This window comes from Macrosteles quadrilineatus, unplaced genomic scaffold (assembly GCF_028750875.1).
Source record: "Macrosteles quadrilineatus isolate MER2022 unplaced genomic scaffold, UCM_ALF_1.0 Scaffold_3__2_contigs__length_128488019, whole genome shotgun sequence".
In the NCBI taxonomy this organism is placed as follows: Eukaryota; Metazoa; Arthropoda; class Insecta; order Hemiptera; family Cicadellidae; genus Macrosteles; species Macrosteles quadrilineatus.
In genome coordinates this window covers 109519842-109541723 of record NW_026542596.1, presented here as the reverse complement: position 1 = coordinate 109541723, position 21882 = coordinate 109519842, and the positions used below count along the sequence as shown (strand labels likewise).

General features: G+C 33.0%; 1 protein-coding gene across 1 annotated transcript; it reads left to right on the top strand.

Moving 5' to 3' along the window:
* Positions 1 to 2001: 2001 nt before the first annotated feature.
* LOC128988904 (40S ribosomal protein S26) lies at positions 2002 to 14308 on the top strand. The gene is made up of 4 exons (XM_054410672.1): positions 2002 to 2108; positions 9355 to 9532; positions 10223 to 10353; positions 14233 to 14308. The coding sequence occupies exons 1-4, from the start codon at positions 2106 to 2108 to the stop codon at positions 14269 to 14271; spliced, it is 351 nt and encodes a 116-aa protein (XP_054266647.1). The 5' UTR covers positions 2002 to 2105; the 3' UTR covers positions 14272 to 14308.
* The last annotated feature ends 7574 nt before the right edge of the window (positions 14309 to 21882 follow it).

Below are 21882 nucleotides of genomic sequence, written 5' to 3'. Positions count from 1 at the left end.
ATTAATTACATTGAGAAAAATGCTTTTTGTTTTGGTTACTGTTGTATTAAGTCTGTTCTTCTAGTCATATGATTTATGTGTGTTTAAATATCTTTTGTTGACAGATGATTTTTGTAAACATGTTTTTGTAAACATTGGTTTAGTTTTGAAATAGAGTTTGTTGAAACAAGATGTGTGTTTAATATTCTTGGATTAGAAATAGAACAGTTACTATAGAAAATGTATTTTAACGTTTGACCTGATTTGTGTATACAGTAATTCTGTTTTTAGTATTGAATATTCTGACTTACAAAAACATATATGTTTCAGTGAATAGCTGTATGATATCGACAAATAAAGGTGTATTGTGAAAACCAAAGCATTTGTAAAACAGGTCTAAATATAAATTAAATGCAATTATTCCTTACACGACCTAAGAAGTGTGACAGTGCATAATCGTCAATTGTCTTAAAAGTGTTAAATATTTTAATTACTAAACATGCATTTGCAGATGTGGAATGTTTATTAATATTCTCTACACAGTTACTATTATCATATCAGTACTATTATGCCTGCTTCGGAAAGTCCTAGGGGAAGATGATTTGCAATTTCGACTAGGCTATATCTTGATCAAACAAAACCCCCTACATGACTTACACCACTTTTAGCTGAACCAATCTTTCATATAATATTTTCCAAAGGTACTATACGTGTTAACGACCAATTTTCCACTTTTGAGAGATTGTTTAGTGCTGGTAGCTGAGGAATAACTTTCATATTGTTCCAAAAGGCTTGAGACGTTACTGTATTTCTTTTTATAATGTAGAAGTACACCGATTGCAGGAAACGATGATGTCTGACATTTCAATGTATCTAGAAAAGACAATTAGTTTTTCATAAGGCCTAATGTAATGGACAACTCTTTCTTTCTTAAGGAATATCTAAAAATGTTTATTTTCATTGCAGGAAACGATGATGTCTGACATTTCAATGTATCTAGAAAAGACAATTAGTTTTTCATCAGGCCTAATGTAATGGACAACTCTTTCTTTCTTAAGGAATATCTAAAAATGTTTATTTTCATAACCAATGACTATGTAACCTCAACAGGTGACTCAAGCAGTTTTAAAATAATTATTGTTCTGTGGAACTTTTGATTGTTTCAAACAGTTTTGCTTATCAAAAAACCTCAAGTGATTGATATATAAAAAAATATACAGTCACTAAAAATCATGAAATAATTTCTTTTTGTAAAAAAATACAACCGACTTCAAACGCTCTAAAAAGAATGAAATAATTTCAATAAAGTAAACTTTTGTATTAGGCAAGCTCACGTATTTCAAGTCGGCGCGGCTCAAACTGCAAATATGATTGAAATTAAATATTGTGTGTGTATTTTGAAAATCAATAAATTGTAGCTGGATAACATAAATATATAAAAAACATACTGAACTGTTTTGTTTTATATTAATGGAAATATTTTCTTGTATTTTATGTTTACTTCAGAATAAATGCATTATGAAAATAACACACACAAATGTTCTATATGAATAGGAAAATAATTTAGTTTGATATTATAATAGGGAAAAGAAGCTAGTTTAGTATTAAAACGTTACTTTTCAAAGTTATAAACATTTAAATGCATTATAATCTTTTTAAAGATACTCGTTAATGCCACTATAATGCCGATCTCTGATTACGGTAATAAAATAACACTTAACGCATAACTACGAAAAACACATGCAGATTAACACCTTTAGTTATAGATAGTCACCTGCAATATGGACACCCTCTTTCAATTTTGTATCAAAAATCATCATAGAGCCGCGCCGACTTAAAATATGTGAGCTTGCCTAATACAAAAGTTTACTTTATTGAAATTATTTCATTCTTTTTAGAGCGTTTGAAGTCGGTTGTATTTTTTTACAAAAAGAAATTATATGCATATCAGTTTCTATTTCCATGTTGGCAGACTTGAATCCATTTTCCGTTGTTGTGATCAAGTCATCATCAACTCTGACTGAGAGGAGAACTCTGCTCTGCCTTCTTTTTCTTCGGATTTCGTGTGATCCACTTCCTCTGCAGAAGCGTGTCGTGTTATTTATTGCTTAAAACAACTAATCACAATGGTAAGGACGATTTTTACTACTTTAATTTTAACTAAAATATTTAAAAGTTAATTCAGCGTCTTTAAGAATATTCAGAGAAGTGTTAGTGTTCATTGGTTAATTACCTATGTTTGGTTGACACGTGCATTGTTAGGTTAGGCTTTAGGCTATGCAACTTTGGTCCACACTTTGCACATTAGATTGATTTATTTTGATCTTAAATCTGTTAACTATAGATTTAAATTAATATTATTTCTTTCTAAACCCAGCCGAAGTTTCTTATATTTAATTTAGTTCAAAAATCTTATCTAGATGCTGAACAATAATAGGTAGGCCTTAGCATTGTTTCTATGTTCAGAAGTGATAACTTAATGGTCTAGTCTTATTTATAGGCCCAATTGAATTTGCAATTTAGGTCTAAATGTAACCATAGCCTATACTAATTTTACTTCTGTAAGTTAACACACTAAAACATGTTAAATTAAGTGCGCCGGGCCCTGTGGTAAAGGCACCGCTGGGATGGGGCGGGAAATGTCAGCCTCGTACAGGGAAGGTTGTGTCTGTTTCTGCAGTTTGGGTACAGTTTCTTAACTGGGCTACATTAATATTGATTGAAACTATCATATTGAAAATATTGATTAGGCCTAATAATCGATATTTTAAAATAGGCGTATATCTATTATAAAATTAAACTATCATAACCTAACCTAACCAACCAAACTTGCTGATGATGAAAAAATTCGTATGAAAGTTTACTAATCGAATCGATAGTTTCAATCAATATTAGCGTAGCCCAGTTAAGAAACTGTACCCGCCAGTTTTATACTTCAATCCAGTAGCCTATAACTTGTTTCAGATCAGACTACACAGTGCTAACTTATTATATTTGTTTGTTTTAGTGTGTAAGCCTAGCTAGTGGCTTAACACCTTGAGTGTGGCCGTTCCTGAAATTCCCTCTTGCATTACCCTGAGTTATCCCTATCAAATTGATACCTTGATATAATTGATATCAATTGATAGGCCTACCTATCAAATGGTGCGTTCTTCCGCACCTGAAGCATTTAGGCCTGGGTCTAGGTCTGGTTTGCACTCCGTAACCTGCACTGAATGTGCAATCACAACAAATTTTTATTAGCTGTAGACCTACCCTGAAATTAGGCTAGAGTTTGGTCTACTTAACTTATTTATTTATGGGTCATTCCACATCAATTCAACCAACGAAAAATGATTTACTCACCCACCATCTCAGAATTTGATGAAACTTGGCTTGTTTGTTCTAACCATAAAGATAAGTCACCATACCAAATTTTAACTTAATATCTCTTACCGTTTTTTTTTTATAGCCCTTTAAAGTTTTTCATTTCCGCTAGTGCTAACCATCCGATGTCGCGGAATAAAACTCGCTTACTTTTAGAAAATAATTTATAACTTTTATGTTTACTGAACAATCTTCATGAAAATTCATGTACTTATTCTTTAAGACATGAGGATTCCAGAAAAAAATACTAATACCTCTTAGTTTAATGTAATAAGGCTGAAAAAAATTTCTAGTTTGTACCTATGAATTTTTAAAACGCGGAGACATAGTTTAGCGTAAAATGGATTATCTAGGAAAGGGTATGAGATAAACACAAAAACCTTTTTTTACTAATAAGTTAATCCTTATTAAATTAGCTATCAGATGCTGCAAAAAAATTCATGGGGTTTTAATACCTTCATTGTTTTTTATTAAGTTAAATATCAAATTATTAATTTTTTTTTTCGTTTCATTTACAGAACTATTTAAGAATTTTAAGGAATTAAAACTTGCCCTATACACTATTACAAAATGTTTCTAATTTACTAAATTAATTTAGTCATATTTCAACCTCTTAACTGTTTCAAAAACTTCATTTTATATTGAAATAAAAATAAAATAATATATAAAATAATTTTTAGTAATTTAAAATATATGAACTATAAGATACTGCCTTTGAGCTGTCTAAGCAAGTAACAACAGGCTTTCCTAGTCAGCACACTTTGGAGCCTGAGCTTCCTGAGCAAGTGGCAACAGGTTTTTTTCAAGTCTTAACATGCAATTCTATTGTTGTACTGTTATTGGCAGGACTTTGCTCAGTCAGTATCTGGTGCTCCTTGATGCAACATAAAACATTGTAGTGCAAGTGTTTAGTGCAGTATTGTGCAAGATAATTTATATAGTGTGGTTTATCTTACAGTATTATTTTAATATAAGTTATGTATGAAACTAGTGTTTGTTTTTGTATTTTTAAAAGAAAATTTATATTATACTAAGATATAAAATGGAAGTTAAATGCAGCATAGGGGATTTAACATTAACTGAATGCCACAAAACAAGTTTCATAAAAAATAAAGGTACCCAAAATGTCAATAACTTATCTGAAGAAGAAATAAATCTAATAAAGCTAAGAACTGGGAAAGAGGATGATGGTGGTACTATTTGTTTTCACCATAAATATTATTTTTTGAATAAATTTGAATTTTTACAAAAGAAATGCTGCGATCCATACAAGAAACATAAGAAACCCATAACAAAAACACTGAGAGTAGTTACTGTACAGCAAAGCAAAGTATTAATTTTAAAGGGGTTCAAAATAAAACCAGGAGAAAAACTATGTGCCTCTTGTCGAAAAACATTGTTTAAAGCTCAAAACACAACAGATGAATGTACTGATAGTGATAGTGAACAGTGTGAAGATTGTGATGTGCATTACCCTGATTTACAAAAAGAAGAGGTAATTTCTTCTTTAAATACATCATTAACAGAAGTAGGTTGCTCACCCTTGAAACTTCATGCTCTAAATGAACACAGTAAGCCAAAATATGCCAAAGAAAAAATTGAAAAATTACAGGAAAGCGTGAAAAGAAAAATTGAGTTGGTTCTTGACGTTGAAGTACCTGAAGATAAAAGAACTTTGGAAAAGACTGTTGAAGAAAAGGCTGCAGATATGGACAAGTTAATCAATAACATAAAGGATGATCTACATTTGACACAGAAGAAGAAAACACAGATTCAGCTACTCACTATACCAGCTTCATTAAATTGGTCAAGGCAACGAATAAAAGACACTTTTCAGGTTTCAGACTATTCTGTGAGACAAGCACAGAAACTGTTTAGAGAAAAAGGCTTGTTAGCAGAACCAGACTCAAAAAGAGGAAAACATCTTAAACCTGAAGTAGTTGAGTTGGTAAAACAATATTACCAAAGTGACGAACAGTCTAGGGTTTTACCTGGAATGAAAGATGTCGTGAGCATAGGAAAAAAACAATATGAAAGAAAGAGGTTAGTTTTAGGGAATCTACATGAAATTTACTCAAATTTTAAAAAAAGATCATCCAGAAATTAAAGTGGGTTTTTCAAAGTTCTGTTCACTCCGCCCAAAATGGTGTATCTTGGCTGGTGCCAGCGGCACCCACTCAGTATGTGTATGTACTATACACCAGAATGTGATCTTAATGATCCATGCTGCACACTTCGATGAAAGCTACAAAGATCTAACAAAAATGTTGGTGTGTGAAAACCCAAGTCGTGAGTGTATGTTACGACACTGTAACCTTTGCCCTCCTAAAGAAAATCTAACAAGCTTTTTGCTAACAAAATTTGAAGATTATGATGAAGACGACAACATTGAATTTAATCAGTGGATATCAACTGACAGAACCCAAATGATAACTCAAACAGCAAAAGTTGAAGACTTCATTGAAGATCTATCATCAAAATTGGAGAAACTTATTCCCCACTCCTTCATTGCAAAGTCACAATCAAAATATTTTAAAATCCTAAAAGAATCCTCTGATGCAAACGATGCTGTAGTTTCAATGGACTTCAGTGAAAATTACTCTTTCACAATACAGGATGAAGCCCAGGGATACCACTGGACATCCGACTCGTGTACTATACATCCTATCATAATTAATCTAACTAGTGCAACAGGTGAAAGGTTAGTCTTATCTCTCTGTATAATATCTGATGATATGAAGCATGACGTTTCTATGGTGTACAAAATCCAAGAAATTGTGACAGAATTCATCAAAGAAAAGTATTCACATGTAACTGAAATCCATTATTTCAGTGTCGGATGTGCCGGCCAATATAAGAATAAGTTCAATTTTTTTAACCTGTGCCTCCATGAAAAAGATTTTAATATAAAGGCACAATGGTCATTTTTTGCTACAAGTCACGGCAAAACCGAATGTGATGGAATTGGAGGCACAGTAAAAAGATTAGCCAGAAAGGAAAGTTTACAGAGGCCTCTCGGAGATCAGATTCTGACTCCTTCACATTTGTTTGATTTTTGTAAATCAAAAATTACCAAAGTTAATTTTTTTTTTTTATTTCCAAAGATGATATGTGTAACGTTTGTTCTTTCTTGGAAAAACGCTTTGAAGACGTGCAAACAGTCCCAGGAACACGAAGTTTCCACAACTTCAAGCCACTAGACAGTTCAGGGAACTTGGAAACAAGGAGGATTTCTAGTGATGAGAAACCTACTCTCTTGTTTAACTTAAACAGTAAATCAACACCGATTGTGGCAGAAGAACATTTAAGCCCATCAAGCTACGTGGCTTGTATATATGACGATCGATGGTACTTCGGAGTGATAACTGAAGTTAATATAGAAGAATGTGATGTGACAGTACAGTTTATGCATCCTGCAGGGCCATCCCCATCATTTCAATGGCCTAAGCGCGAGGACATTTGCCCTGTACCAGTTCCGCATGTACTGGCAATTGTTGATCCACCAGACACTGCTACAGGAAGAACATACAAATTTCCAGAAAAGTGTATGAGATCAATTGAAGAGAAATTTTCAAAACTCCATTAACTTAAATTATTTGTACATATCTACTGAATGTAATTAAGATTCTAATAAATGAAATATTCATGTACGTACAAGACATTATTGTTCCTAATTTTAATTATTATGGTGTTAAGTTAGTATAAAATATAAGTTCTTGAGACAGTTATGGGTTAAAATATCATGATTTTAATTTAGTACTAATTAATCATTATCAAGTTCTTTATAACAGTGTTTAAGTCTAGGTCATTTTAATTCCTTGAAATCCTTATAGTTCTGTAAAATAAAACGGAAAAAAAATTAATAATTTGATATTTAACTTAATAAAAAACAATGAAGGTATTAAAACCCCATGAATTTTTTTGCAGCATCTGATAGCTAATTTAATAAGGATTATTAGTAAAAAAAGGTTTTTGTGTTAATCTCATACCCTTTCCTAGATAATCCATTTTACGCTAAACTATGTCTCCGCGTTTTAAAAATTCATAGGTACAAACTAGGATTTTTTTTCAGCCTTATTACATTAAACTAAGAGGTATTAGTATTTTTTTCTGGAATCCTCATGTCTTAAAGAATAAGTACATGAATTTTCATGAAGATTGTTCAGTAAACATAAAAGTTATAAATTATTTTCTAAAAGTAAGCGAGTTTTATTCCGCGACATCGGATGGTTAGCACTAGCGGAAATGAAAAACTTTGAAGGGCTATAAAAAAAAAAACGGTAAGAGGTATTGAGTTAAAATTTGGTATGGTGACTTATCTTTATGGTTAGAACAAACAAGCCAAGTTTCATCAAATTCTGAGATGGTGGGTGAGATGGCCTGGTTGAACTGATATGGAATTACCCTTATTTATTTTATTTATTTATGGACAAACCATTAACTTACATACAGAATACGATTTTTGTGATACAACTATTGAGTTGATGAGTGGACTAATAACAAAAATAAGATAGACTTAATGGGTACTTTCCTGTTAAGGGGAACATTAATTATTATCGATGATTTCTTTTCGATGTATCAATATTTTTGTTTTCCTTTAAGTTATGATCCATATTCCATCTGTTTTAATATCTTCAAACACATTACAGACAGACAGACAAATAGTAATAGGCTTACAGTAGCAAATATGTCTAAGTTAAACTTGGTTAAATAACAGAGTTATTGAGTTATGTGGTTATACTAGCGTATTAGAGAATAGGATTAAGAACCAATCTTGTTTAGGCAAAAATAATCTACAGCCTATAAGGTAGCCTATATTGGATAAAGAAATTAAACTATTCTAAACTAACCTAATATAACCAACCAAACTTGCTGTAGGCTAAGTTACGCATTAAGGATACGCCTGCCATTTGACGTGCCGCAGCGAACATGTTAAGACAGGCAAACATGTCATACAGGGTTTCTCAACCTTTCAAATTCTCCAATTGTATCCGACACACATTGTAAAATAATGGACATTGCTTTGACCTCTTTGGATTTGTGTTCAATTTTCACCTTTCTTTGAATCCATGTTTGCTAAATTGAAACCTTCAACCCTGAACTTCCTGTTAGAAAAGTTAGTGTTGCTGGGCTGCGGAAAGTTGAGGTTGTTAGTAGACATCTTCATATATTTTCTTCTCTTCAATTGGGCTTTACTCTTATCTAATCTTTAAAGACCTGGTCCTATAACCTGTAGAAAATATTTTCAGTGGTTTCCAAATAAAACTTTGGTAACAGCTAAGTTAATATTCACTTCTTTAATACCTCATTTTGCATAACAGACGGCATAAGACATAACTGGGAGCTCGTTAAGCGTAATGTTATTGAAATAGATAGCCTATTTGAAAATCAAATTGGGCAAATGGAAATTCGTTTAGTCTGCTGCGGTGGGGGTATTTCAAGTTATTTTATTGCTATATTTGTAATTCTACGACAATGTCAAAAAAATTGATATTGGAGAAAATTTGGTCAGGTTATTTTAAAGTAATTTTTGGGTTGTCAAGTTATCGGGAAAGTTTAAATTTTTCATGGTTTTTAAAAGACTAATTATCTTCAAAGAAATGTCAAATATTCAACAATTAATAACTTGAAAAATAAAACGTGACCAGTAATAAAGACAAAGCCAGCTAGACGTGCCCCCTGTCAGCTGTTAAACGTTAATGAGGTTTTACTGTAAATATTTGTGACACCACAGTCACATTACAATATAACACCTTTCAATTTCAAACATGCATAGGCCTAATATAGCTTTATCAAAGACAATATCATAAATAAGTAGTGGCCTATAATATATAGATGTATGCAGAGAGCTAAAAATAAATAAGCTGATTATAGCCTAATATATTTAAACCTACTACCTTTTTCAGACATTTGATGAAGACCACTGTATGTTTAATTTAGAGAGGTTTGTAAAGTAATAGGTCTGCTGAACAATAGTTAGTAAGTTTTAACCAATCTCAATGATAACAGACCAAGAAGCGAAGGAATGGAGGACGATCCAAGCATGGCCGTGGTCATGTCAACCCTGTCCGATGCACAAACTGCGCTCGGTGTGTGCCCAAAGACAAGGCTATCAAGAAGTTTGTCATCCGTAACATTGTTGAAGCCGCTGCTGTCAGAGATATCACTGAGGCCAGTGTATATTCCTGTGAGTTTTTTTCTGTATACACTATGATTAGTTTAACATTTAGATCAAGCATTTATATAAGCTTAAATCTGTTTTGAAGTATGTTTCTGTACCGTAGTTCTAGCCTATGTAGGTTGGGGTATTGTTACTTACTATTTTATGTTATAACTTTACCAATTTTCAAACAATTTTAACCATACAAAACTATTCATTGTAGGCCCAACTCTGCTAGCTAATATTAAGAAAATGTAAGCAAATCGGAAAATTGCCTTAAAAAAAATATTAAAATTTAGTTTGTTTTGATGCCTCCTAGGCTTTAACTAGACTTTGAACACAAATGTCAAAATGATAAAAGGTCTTTCAGCTTTTCTTAGATCAATATAAATACTATAAGAACAGAAATACAAATTAGGCTAATGTAATTTAAATTTTGCAAAATTTAATGCAGCATGTTTAAATTTACTATGTTAAATTTAATGTCTGCATGGAGGTAAGAGGACATTTCCTTTTGGAGGAGAAGAAATGCATGTCTGATGCAACTCTTATTTATCCATTACTCGTAGGCTACTGATGTGTTTGTCAGGTAAAGATGGTGTATAATTGAGCTGCCAAACAGAAGAAAAAATCAAATTTGCCTAAACAGCTGAGCCGTGCACAAGTCGATTCCACTGTGGTTGTAAAGCGGTTGTACAGTTGATATTTTCTTTGCAGCATACCAACTGCCGAAGCTCTACGCAAAGCTTCACTACTGCGTATCTTGCGCCATCCATTCCAAGGTGGTGAGGAACAGGTCGAAGGCAGACAGGAAGATCAGAACACCTCCTGCACGTAACTTCCCCAGGGTAAGTAGGTCATTAGTTTTAACGCTAAGTCATGTTGGAGAGAACACTAAACGCTTTCAAGGTATAGCAGTCAAGTCAAGTCAAGTCGTCAAATAAATCTTTATTCAAACATACAACAAAGTGTACATAAATGCGTCTTAATCTTAAACTATAACTAATACTAAAACCATTTTCCTGATCCATTTTGTTTTTTTTATTTTTTTACATATTTACATGTTTATTTACATATTTGAACATAGTGCAGTAAATTCTTCAAAATTATAAAACTCTCCACTAATTAGAAAATTCTTAAGCCTTTTTTTGAACTTATTTCCGTTTTCCTCATTTCTGATGCTACAAGGGAGGGAATGAAAAAATGTAACCCCAATATAATCAGGACTTTCTTTAAATTTTTCTTTTTTATGCTTTTTAATTATAAAATTTTGTTTGTGTCTAGTATTGTAAGTATGTACATCTTGCTGTCTTTGCAGTTGCGACTCCCGGCTTTTAACATATAATATAGTCTTATATATATATAGAGGCTGTAAACTGTAAAGAATTCTAATTCTTTGAAACGATTTTTACATGATTCATTTTCATTTAAATTAAGGATGCACCTTATGGCCTCTTTTTGTAAATGTAAAATTTCATTTAAGTTAGATTTATTTGTTCCACCATAAATTTCAATGCCATAAGCAATATGGGAGTGTATATTTGAATAATAAACCACACGCAAAATTTCTTTACTGCAAAGGGGATATAGTCGTCTTAAAGTAAAAATACCGGAGCTAATTTTATTACATATTTTATTGACATGTGAGGTCCACTTTAGTGTACTGTCCAAGGTTAGACCTAAAAATTTGGTTTCACATGCAAAATTTTCAAATATCTTTTCGCCAAACTTTTTACATTCAAATTTGATAAAGGTTGTTTTGTTTTCATTAAGTAAAAGGTTTTTTTCATTTAGGTAATCTCCAATTATTTTGAGCGAATCTTTCATTTTTATTTCAAGAAGTTCAATATTCTTTTCATGTATAGACATACTTATGTCATCTGCATACAAGCAGAGGGCATTGTTTTCTACCCGTTCAGATAAATGTTTTGGCATCCCTCCCAAGTAGCACAGGAACAGGAATGGACCCAACACAGATCCCTGAGGAACAGAATACTTAACTTCCCTAACATTAGATCTAACATTGTACATCTTATTTCCATCTAAATACCCAATGTTAACAAACTGTTGGCGGCCCTCTAAATAAGATTTTATCCAGTCCAGTTCTTTACCACTAATTCCATATGCTCTGAGTTTTTGCAGTAACTTTAAATGATTCACGCTATCAAAAGCCTTAGACATATCTAAAAAGGCGCCAACAACATAATTGTCCTCATCCAACTTATGTAATACATTTTCAATATAAGAAATTAGAGCTGTAGTAGTAGATTTATTTTTTCTATATCCATGCTGTTCTTGATCTAATAAGTGGTTATTTTCAAAATAATCTACTAGTTGAAAAAGTAAACTTTTTTCAAATAGCTTTGATAGAGCAGGTTGAATTGCCGATGGTCTATAGTTTTGCGGATCTTTTTTATCACCTTTTTTATATACTGGAATTATTTTTGATATTTTTAGTTGAGCGGGAAAAACGCCTGTTATTAGTGATGTATTAATCACATGTAAAAGTGGCTTTAACAAAACAGATTTTGATTCTTTAATAATTTTGATTGGAATTTCATCATAACCGGATGACCATTTAGGTTTTATTGAATCAATTATGGATGTCAAAATTGATTCATCGATGGTTTGACACCTAAATTTTATGTTTAAAATACTTTGATCAGAATGTTGTTGGGTTTTCTTTAATTTTGGTAAAACATTTTTGTCAACCATCTCAGCAAAATTATCATTTAAGATGTTTGCGACAGCATATGGTTCTTCTATTTTTTTGCCGTTATGTTTGAGTGAAATATTACTATGACATCTTTCTTTTTTACTTTTTGTTTCAGTGTTCACAATTTTCCAAACAGTTTTGTTAACATTGGTAGAATTTCTAATTTTATTGTCAAAATGGGTTTTTTTCTTAAGTTCTATCATATTTTTGTATCTCTTCTTGTGTTCCTTAATATAATTCTTCAATGCTATGTTACTTCTATCATCTCTATATAAGTCATGTTCTGCAATTATTTCATGACGCTCATTGATAATTTCATCATCAATCCATCCATTATTTACATTACTGGAAACTATTTTTGTTTTAGGGAAATGCAAATTGAAGTAATATTTTAAAATGTTATAGAAATAAGTAAATTTGTCTTCCACATTACAGTTATAAAGTTTTGTCCAATCCTCTTTGGAAAGGTCATAAATGAAAAGGTTAATGCTCTCTTGTTTATACCTCCTTTCATACTTATGTATTTTAAGATTTAAATTGTTTTTTGTACTTTTTGAACTGAGGATTTTAAAAAGTTGTCCATCATGATCTGACAATGCTGTAATTAAACATTCTACTTCAAAAAAATTGTTATCTAAATTAGTAATAAAATTATCAATGGCAGATAAACTCTTTTCAGCAACTCTAGTTGGAATTTTAATTGTATATTTAAAACCATGCATCTGCAAAACATTAACAAACTTCTTTTTCTTATTGTCTTCTCTCAAAACATCAATATTAAAATCACCCCCCAATAAAATTTTTTTGTCAGTTTTACTTAAAATTTTCAAAAGTTCACTTAGTTTTTCCAAATATATATCAACGTCTTGTGATGGTGTTCTATATACCCCAGCCACTAAAAATTTTTCTTTGCCTGCTTTAATTTCTGTTACACAAGATTCAAAGATTTTATCTTGATTAAGCGCCTGTAATGAACTTAGCATTATATTTTTGAATTCAATTTTTTCTGACACCAAAATTAATACCCCCCCTCCCCCGAAATCTGTTCTAGTGTACCAGGTCGAAACTTGATACCCTGGTATTTTGAGTTTTGTTATTTCATGTTGGTTTAATTTATGTTCAGTCAAAATTATAATATGTGGCTTTAATTCTTCAATTGTGATAATTAATGAGTCAATTCTAGTTGCTAGACATTGTATGTTTTGATGGAAGACAGATATACTACATGATTTCTTATCATTATTGATCTTAGAAGTTAATTCTAAAGATTTAGGTACTACACTCACTTTGCTACCAGAAATGGCCATGCCTGGGAGTTTAAAAAGTGACTTGTGGAGGTCTGATTACCAATATCATAGTTAAAACCCATCTTGCAGATCCCAGATATTGACCACAATTGAAGCAAAACACCACGACAACTTTTTATATAAATTTTTTTTTTACTTGAAGTTTACTTGTAAGCACTCAATAAAATCTAATTAAATAATTTATAACAAGGAGTTGCCATGAGCTTAAATTGCTGTTCCTAAACTTCAATATCAATCCTAAGAAATCATTTCTCTAACTGACCAAGATCAAAATTATATTGTAGTTTTTATTAGTTAACTTTTTCTTTTTCTTTGGTTTAGCCTAAATTGTTGTTTGTTATCCTTTGTTTCAGCTTGCTTGATTGAGCAAGAAGGATGTAATTTAATTAATTAATTGCCTTTATATGTATTACTCGCTCTTCAAAAGTTTCAGATTCTACTAGGCCTGGAGGAATTAAAAAATAGCTTAAGTGTGTTAAGTTAAATCATAAAAAATCTAGAATCAAAATCATTAAAAATCTTAACACTACATTGGTAAAGCCTCTACTTTAAACAACCTCATTGATCTTTTTGGTATTGTAAATATCAGATTGACCATCTTAAGATTTGATAATGTATGTGTCATGGATGAATTCTATTACCTTACAAATATCCTGTAGACCCCCTTCCTTCTGTTTCAACTTACTTCATGGTGTTTTTTGCAGGACATGATGCGCCAGGGAGGTCAGCAGGTTAGGAAGTAATTTTTTATGTAATAACGATTAAAAAAACACCTTTAAACATGACTTTTATTTGTGTCCTCTCCACCATATTGTAAAGAGATTAAAGTGAGTTTAATTTATAAACTTATTTTCTTTCAATCAATTAATTTATTCTGCATAAAAATTAGCTGAAATTTAAATATTATAAGTTTCCACTCGCCTTCAAAGAAATTAGCAACACTCCCAAGTAAACTTAATTAGGTGAAGTGGTGTAATTGAGATCAGGAAATGACATAATTCATTTTTGAAGTAATGTAGGGAATAAAGTTACTAACCCATAGCACAGAAAACATACTACTTTAACCCAGAATGCCAACCGCATGGTAAAAAGAGCGTTAAGTACTTTAAGAGAGTGCATCGCAACGCTGGTGGCGCTACCTACGAATTGACAGGCAAAGCTCTCTCAAAGTACTTAACGCTTTTTACCATGCGGTTGGCATTCTGAGTTGTAGTATTATGTTTTCTGTGCCCATAGTAATAAAAATTAACACACCTATTTCCATGGTTTCCATGGTTCTCTACAATTATATTTTTCCTAAATTGTATCATTACTAAAATTATTTTTTTTAAATGACAGTTAGTGATCCCAGTTACCCCTTCATACTGCCCAACAAATGGAATCACTGCTGAAAAATCCCATAAGAGCCTATGTATTAGTAAGTAGGGCTATTAAAATATGCTCTGAAAACCCATCTTTTCAGAACATATTTTATAAATTTTTTATCTTTGACCTTTAAGAAGCTACAAACATTTTTCGGAAGATTAGCTGAGTTAAAAATTTTAGGAATAATTTATTTTAAAAATTGCAACCCCAAGCCACTGAATTTCTGGAGGCGCGGCCAGCCGTGTGTATATTTACACTCAGTTTGTAAATAGGTAGGCCTATCCCATTTAAGTCAATGCTTATGTAACGTAGCCCATTGTGATAAAGGCCTAAACTTGGAATTTTAAAACAATAATCCTAAAAATTCTAATATTAATTAATAGCATACTGAAAAATAATACCGTTTGGGAAATTGTTTTTATAATATTAATTTTTATTAGTGGATTTGAATAGTTTTTAGATTTTTTGGGTGTGAAAAAGGCTCTGATATTGCAATCATGGAAAATGTCTTCAAAATTTTTGGTACAAAAATTAAAAATATAGCTAGCTACAATAGACAAAGGGAAAGGATTTAATTTAATTAAAAAAGAAATTTGATAATAGATTTTTACTTTCTCCCCCTATACCATAGTATATGGAGAAAGTATTGTTTTCGTCAAAATTTTCGAGTTTGAGTTTTGAGTGGATATATCCGTTTTGGGTCCCCCTGGACCCAAAAAAGTGGTTTTCAAAGTGATGTCTGTGTGTCTGGATGTGTACAGAGCTAGGGACTACACCTGTGGTCCGATTTCGATGAAATTTGGTATGTAGGTTCTAATCCATGGTATCTCCAGGCGTTTTTTTCATTTTTTTGAAATTTTGATTTTTAATGGGGATTTTTCCTTAAAAACCCATAAAAAAAACGGAAAAATAGGATTTTCTCGAAAATGGCCCGAACGATTTTGATAAAAATTTAGTATGTTGTAGCCCTTTAAATTCTGAACAAAATGGTACACATCCCATTTCTGTAAAAATTACGGTTCAAAAGTTATGGTAAATTATGTTATTTTCCCATAAAAACCCCATAAAATAACGAAAAATAGGATTTTAGAAAAAAATCCGGTTTTATTTTAACATAGTATGTTATGGTCCTTAAAATTTTGATAGTTTTTTCATTTTTAAAAATGTTTTTATTTTTAATGGGAATTTTTCCATAAAACCCCATAAAATAACGGAAAAATAGGATTTTCCCAAAAACGGCCCGAACGACTTTGATAAAAATGAAGTATGTTATAGTCCTTTATATTCTGAAGAAAACGGCACAAATCCCATTCCTGTAAAAATTACGGTTCAAAAGTTATTGTAAATTATGTTATTTTCCCCATAAAAACCCCATAAAATAACGGATAATTAGGATTTTCTCAAAAATGGCATGAACAATTTTGATAAAAATGTAGTATGTTATAGTCCTTAAATTCTGAACAAAATTTTACAAATCCCATTTCCGGATATGACGTTGTTGACAAACTTTATGGGAGAAAGTATGTGTCAGAATGCTGATACCGTTTATTTTAAATAGGCCTAAGTGTTACCCCTGTGGAAATTGGAAATCAAATAGTTTCAAGAGCAGACTTCTCTTCCAATATTCATATTGGCAAGCTGTCTTGTTAGAAAGTGAATATTCCTATTTTCGTGTAAAGCTTATTTTTGAGCGAATGCTTAGCCTTTAAAAGTAAGAAGGCACATGCAGAAGCTTTTTCCGCATCACAAAATCAATCACATAATTTTACCTATGACCGTTTCAGTTCAGTTCTTAGAATTGAAAAGTTTCACATAACAGCATAGTTTACTTTCATAACAGCATACAGTGTGGTAGAAAAGTCCCGGAACGGTTAAATATTTTAAAAAATAATGCAGATAGAGCTAAAATACTTGGTACAAAGTTACAGGGCATAAAACTCTATTTTAACACATATTCAGTGATTCAATAACTCTTCAGGGGGACGTCCCACAAGGAGTCAGAAGAAAATCTTAAATGGAAGCATGGGTCAATACATCAAATGCACATCAAATTAAAGGTTCAACTTAAAGGTTCACTGTATAGTTCAACACTGGTAAAATTGTAATGATTCGAACTTCCAACTAATCAGCTGTTCAGGCCAATTTAATTGTTGAGTGGTGTAATTAGTGTTTGGTATTGGTACAATGTTTTGCTGCATCTGTCAGTGGCAATAAGAGGTTATAAACTGAAACATAACCTCTCTTAGAAGTTATGAGTAGAGTAGTGATTTATAGTAATTAATACTTTGTACTTCGTAGGTAAAGTAGCGTACGCAACTAGTGTTAACGACGCTCGTAGAAGTTTTTACTTCTCGTCAAGGCCCGTACCTTAAATTTTTTACTTGTGTCGTTAGCACTATCTTTACGCAATCGTTGTGTAAACTACTATTTCAGGTCAATTCTAACAAACTATTTATGAGTAATATTTCAAAAACCACAATGACTAATGAGTTTTTTTTAAATAGTTAAGTGGTTTTAAAGCTCGTTGTTAGGGGAGAGAGGTTGTGTGCGTGGATTTTCTGCACTATGAAGTAATTATTATGTTAATAGAAAAAGTTATTTCGTAATAAAATAACCATGTAACAGAATAATCATATTTTAGAAGATTTGTACATTTTGTTGAAAACAAATTTTATTATTCATGGTTTAAATTACAATGTTTTTACTCTTTAGATAAGTTCTTGTCCTTGAAGTTTTGAAATAATAAAGGATCAAGTTTAATATAATGTATTCCTCTATGTTAAATATTTGTTGGTTTTAACGATAAGATGCCATAGTTTAAGATACTGTCATATTAAAATACTATTTTTGAAAATATCAATTGCTTTTGTGGCTGAAAGACAATCGATTTAGATCATAAAAAAATTCAATATGTAAATGAATTTGTAAGAAATGAAATAAAATGTAGATAAGACACTTAGAAACCCACCACAGACCACAACTTAATCAGACTCACATCTCGGATTGAACCAGGAGGAAAGTTGGGTGTAGCTAAACATTGTCTTGAGGGATTTCAGGAATGAGGCGTGCCAAGTAGACAGCGGGAGATGACTAGCAATGCCAATTAAGTAGGTTTTTTTGGACAAAAAACGGTCTAAGAGTTAAAGAAGATTCAGTCAAGTAGTGAAAAAAAAAACGAGTACTAAACCACTAAAACCACCCATAAATTGTTAAGTGTGTAACATGGTTGTCTTATAATCAGGAAACATCGCGACACTGACGACTGTTCAATGATCTAAAAGCTAGGTTTCTGCTGCACTTGTATATTTACTGCAACATATCTTTGGTAATGGTACTAATACCCCCGCCGCAGCAAACCTGCAGACTAAGCGAATTTCCATTTGACTGATTGGATTTACACTGAATTGTCTACCTACTTAAAAATATAACATTTATTCTCTATTTAAATAGAATTAGTTTAACTAGTACTAAGGTTTGCTGCATCAGGGAGGTTAAAACTTTTTTTTTGTAATATTTTAATAGTAAGAAATAAAAACATTTTCCAAAATTTGATCAAAATATGTTTGTAAACAAGCAAACTACAACAGTTTACTTATTCTCCATAAGAATAACATGGGAATTTTAAATTTACAATTTTTCGGAATTTTCTCCGTAACCATTAGGCGCATAATAACGCTTCAATATACTAAATTATTTGTTTTTTTAAGCTCTACAAAATGGTTTGGAAAGAAATTGCTAAATTTTATTTTTTTGGGTCAAAAATGGGAAAAACCTATTTTTACCCCATAAAACCCCCCGTAAACCCCTGTTCCCATGGTCCGATCATGCTGGATCGCGAACTCGTTCGAATAAACGTAGGTTTACATGTTTGTACCAAATTTCATCAAAATCGGATCATTTTTGCTCGAGTTATCGTGCTGACGGACACATATATATATATATGAATTTGAACGGATGGTGTTTTTGGCCTCTAGGGACCTCAAAACGAAAAAAAAAATTGGTCCCGGGTCCAGGTCTTACCATGAGTACTACGGTAATAGCTTATTCCCTATATGGGAAATTCGCTAAAAGGAAATTTAAAATTAAGTACCAAATGAATAAATTAACCTTGCTCTTGGTATTGGCTCCATTATTTTTGTTATGGAATGAAGTTGTAAACATATTAGTGCCCAGCTTTGTCTCACAGAAGTAGAGGAAACTTGCTTATGGGACGACCTTGCGCTTTAAGCTCAAGTACACTGTGCCCAAGCATTCCTATCGCACAGGGTCTTCCTCCACCGTGAGTATTGAAGTTACATGTGGGCGGTGTTGGACTTTGCTCAGAAATTGCTAGACACCGCTAAGGTGTAACATTGAATGTTTCCTCTGTACTTTCTCTAGTTAACGTAAATGAGATGTCTCCTTACAATGTCTAAAGTCAATGACACATCTGCTTCACATAAATGGGATGACTACTTGCAGTATCCAAAGTCAATGGTATATTTGGTAAACATAAATGGAAAGGCTATTTGGAGTGGAGCATTAGCCTAGCTCTGACGACCCTAATTGGTTATTCATTTTGTAGTAAATTATGCTCAACGATATTAATCTTATTCTTCTTCCCTTTTGTTCTGATTTCATAATGTGCTAGTTTAGCTGATTTGTTGACATATGTTACAACTCTTATGTTTACCTTTTTGAGCGGAGCGAGCGAAGCTCTTATACATCGACTTTTATGCATTTCGTAATACGCAAACTCCTCCTAGACGGCTGAATCAATCGTTTTCAAATTTTGCATGGTGATAAAGACCATATCGGTGAGTGCCAACATCTATATGGCGTTAAAAAAGTCTCTCAGGAATCCGCCCCACTGGGTCTCAAAGTTTCAATGTAATCCTTATGGAATCAGTATTTGACACATAAACAAAGACATATGATCAGCTGTTGACTTTTGAATGCAGTAGATAAATAAATAGCTGATAGAATTATTCCACAGATATTAGAACATAAACGGTGGTATGGATCATAAATATAATCAAATGACGACACTAGCTTGAGGTCAGTGACGTAGGAAGTGGCGAAGGAAGTAGTAAAGGTGAGCAGTCTGGAGTGTGGAAACTGTTTAAGACGATTAGATTTAGGTAGGTATCTGCATTCCTAAAATTCTAAGGGAAGGGAGGAAAACGGGTCCGTGACGTAGGAAGTGGTGAAGGAAGAGTAGTCAAGACGAGCTGCCTGGAGTGTGGGAACTGTTTATGATGATTAGATTAAGGTATCTGCATTCCTAAAATTCTATGGGAAGGGACGAAATCAGGTCCGCGACGTAGGAAGTGGTGAAGGAAATAGTCAAGGTGAGCTGTCCGGAGTGTGGAGAAACTGTTTATGACGATTAGATTTAGGTATCTGCATTCCTACAATTCTATTGGAAGGGAGGAAAACGGGTCCCCGACGTAGGAAGTGGCGAAGGAAGTAGTCAAGGCGAGCTGTCCGGAGAGTGGGAACTGTTTATGACAATTAGATTAAGGTATCTGTAATCCTAAAATGCTATTGGAAGGGAAGGAAACAGGTCCCCGACGTGGGAAGTGGTGAAGGAAGTACAGGGTGGCGCAGATGGATCGGGTGGTTTTAAAATACTTGCCAAACTGTCAATTTTAAAGGTATTGGATTGAAATAAAGTGCAAAACGTGTAGTTACAATGGAAGTTTATTGACAAAAAATTAGTTTAGTTAGTTTTTAAAAATTACATCCATCAAATGCCTTCCTTCTCGAGCGACGCATTCTTGGAGTCGGTCCTTGAGGTTCCGTATTGCTGGCATAAGCACATCACCAGGAATTGATGTGATTTCGTTGTGAATTGCAGCCTTCAACTCCTGAAGCAGGGGTCTCATGAACAAACCCCGGACCATTCAGGAGTTGAAGGCTGCAATTCACAACGAAATCACATCAATTCCTGGTGATGTGCTTGAGCGAGGAATGCGAAACCCGAAGGACCGACTCCAAGAATGCGTCGCTCGAGAAGGAAGGCATTTGATGGATGTAATTTTTAAAAACTAACTTAACAAATTTTTTGTCAATAAACTTCCATTGAAACTACACGTTTTGTACTTTATTTCAATCCAATACCATTAAAATTGACATTTTGGCAAGTATTTTAAAACCACCCGATCCATCTGCGCCACCCTGTAGTAAAGGCGAGCTGTTCGGGGTATAGGATCTGTTTATGACCATTTGATTAAGGTATTTGCAATCCTCAAATGCTATGGGAAGGGAGGAAAACAGGTCCGCGGCGTGGGAAGTGGTGAAGGAAATAGTCAAGGCGAGCTGTCCGGAGTGTGGAAACTGTTTATGACTATTAGATTAAGGTATCTACAATCCTAAAATGCTATGGGACGGGAGGAAAACAGGTCCGCGACGTGGGAAGTGGTGAAGGAAGTAGTCAAGGCGAGCTGTGCGGATTGTGGAAACTGTTTATGACTATTAGATTAAGGTATTTGCATTCCAATAATGCTAAGGGAAGGGAAGTAAAGAGGTCCGTGACGTAGGAAGTGATGAAGAAAGCAGTAAAGGCGAGTTTTTTGGAGTGTGGTAACTGTTTATGACGATTAGATTAAGGTATCCCCAATCCTAAAATGCGATGGGAAGGGAGGTAAACAGGTCCGTGACGTAGGAAGAGATGAAGGAAGTGGTAAAGGCGAGTTTTTCGGAGTGTGGGAACTGTTTATGACGATTAGATTATGGTATCTTGGTATCTACAATCTTAAAATTCTATGGGAAGAGAGGGAAACATGTCTGCGACGTAAGAAGAGGTGAAGGAAGAAGTAAGGTGAGCAGTGTGGAGTTTGGGAACTGGAAACCGTTTGTAGCAGTTAGATTAATGTATCTGCAATGCTATGATAAGGGATGGAAGCATGCCCTCGGCATAGAAAATGGTGAAAGAAGTAGTAAAGGCTAGCAGTGCGGAGTGTGGGCAATGTTTGTGGCAATTAGATTAACGTATCTAATTCCTAAAA

What these genes read in the sequence shown, in the direction of transcription:
- LOC128988904 (XM_054410672.1), top strand. An exon ending in TGAGGCCAGTGTATATTCCT is followed by an intron (nt 9,533 to 10,222) that starts GTGAGTTTTTTT and finishes TTTTCTTTGCAG; the next exon opens with CATACCAACTGCCGAAGCTC. An exon ending in CTGCACGTAACTTCCCCAGG is followed by an intron (nt 10,354 to 14,232) that starts GTAAGTAGGTCA and finishes TGTTTTTTGCAG; the next exon opens with GACATGATGCGCCAGGGAGG.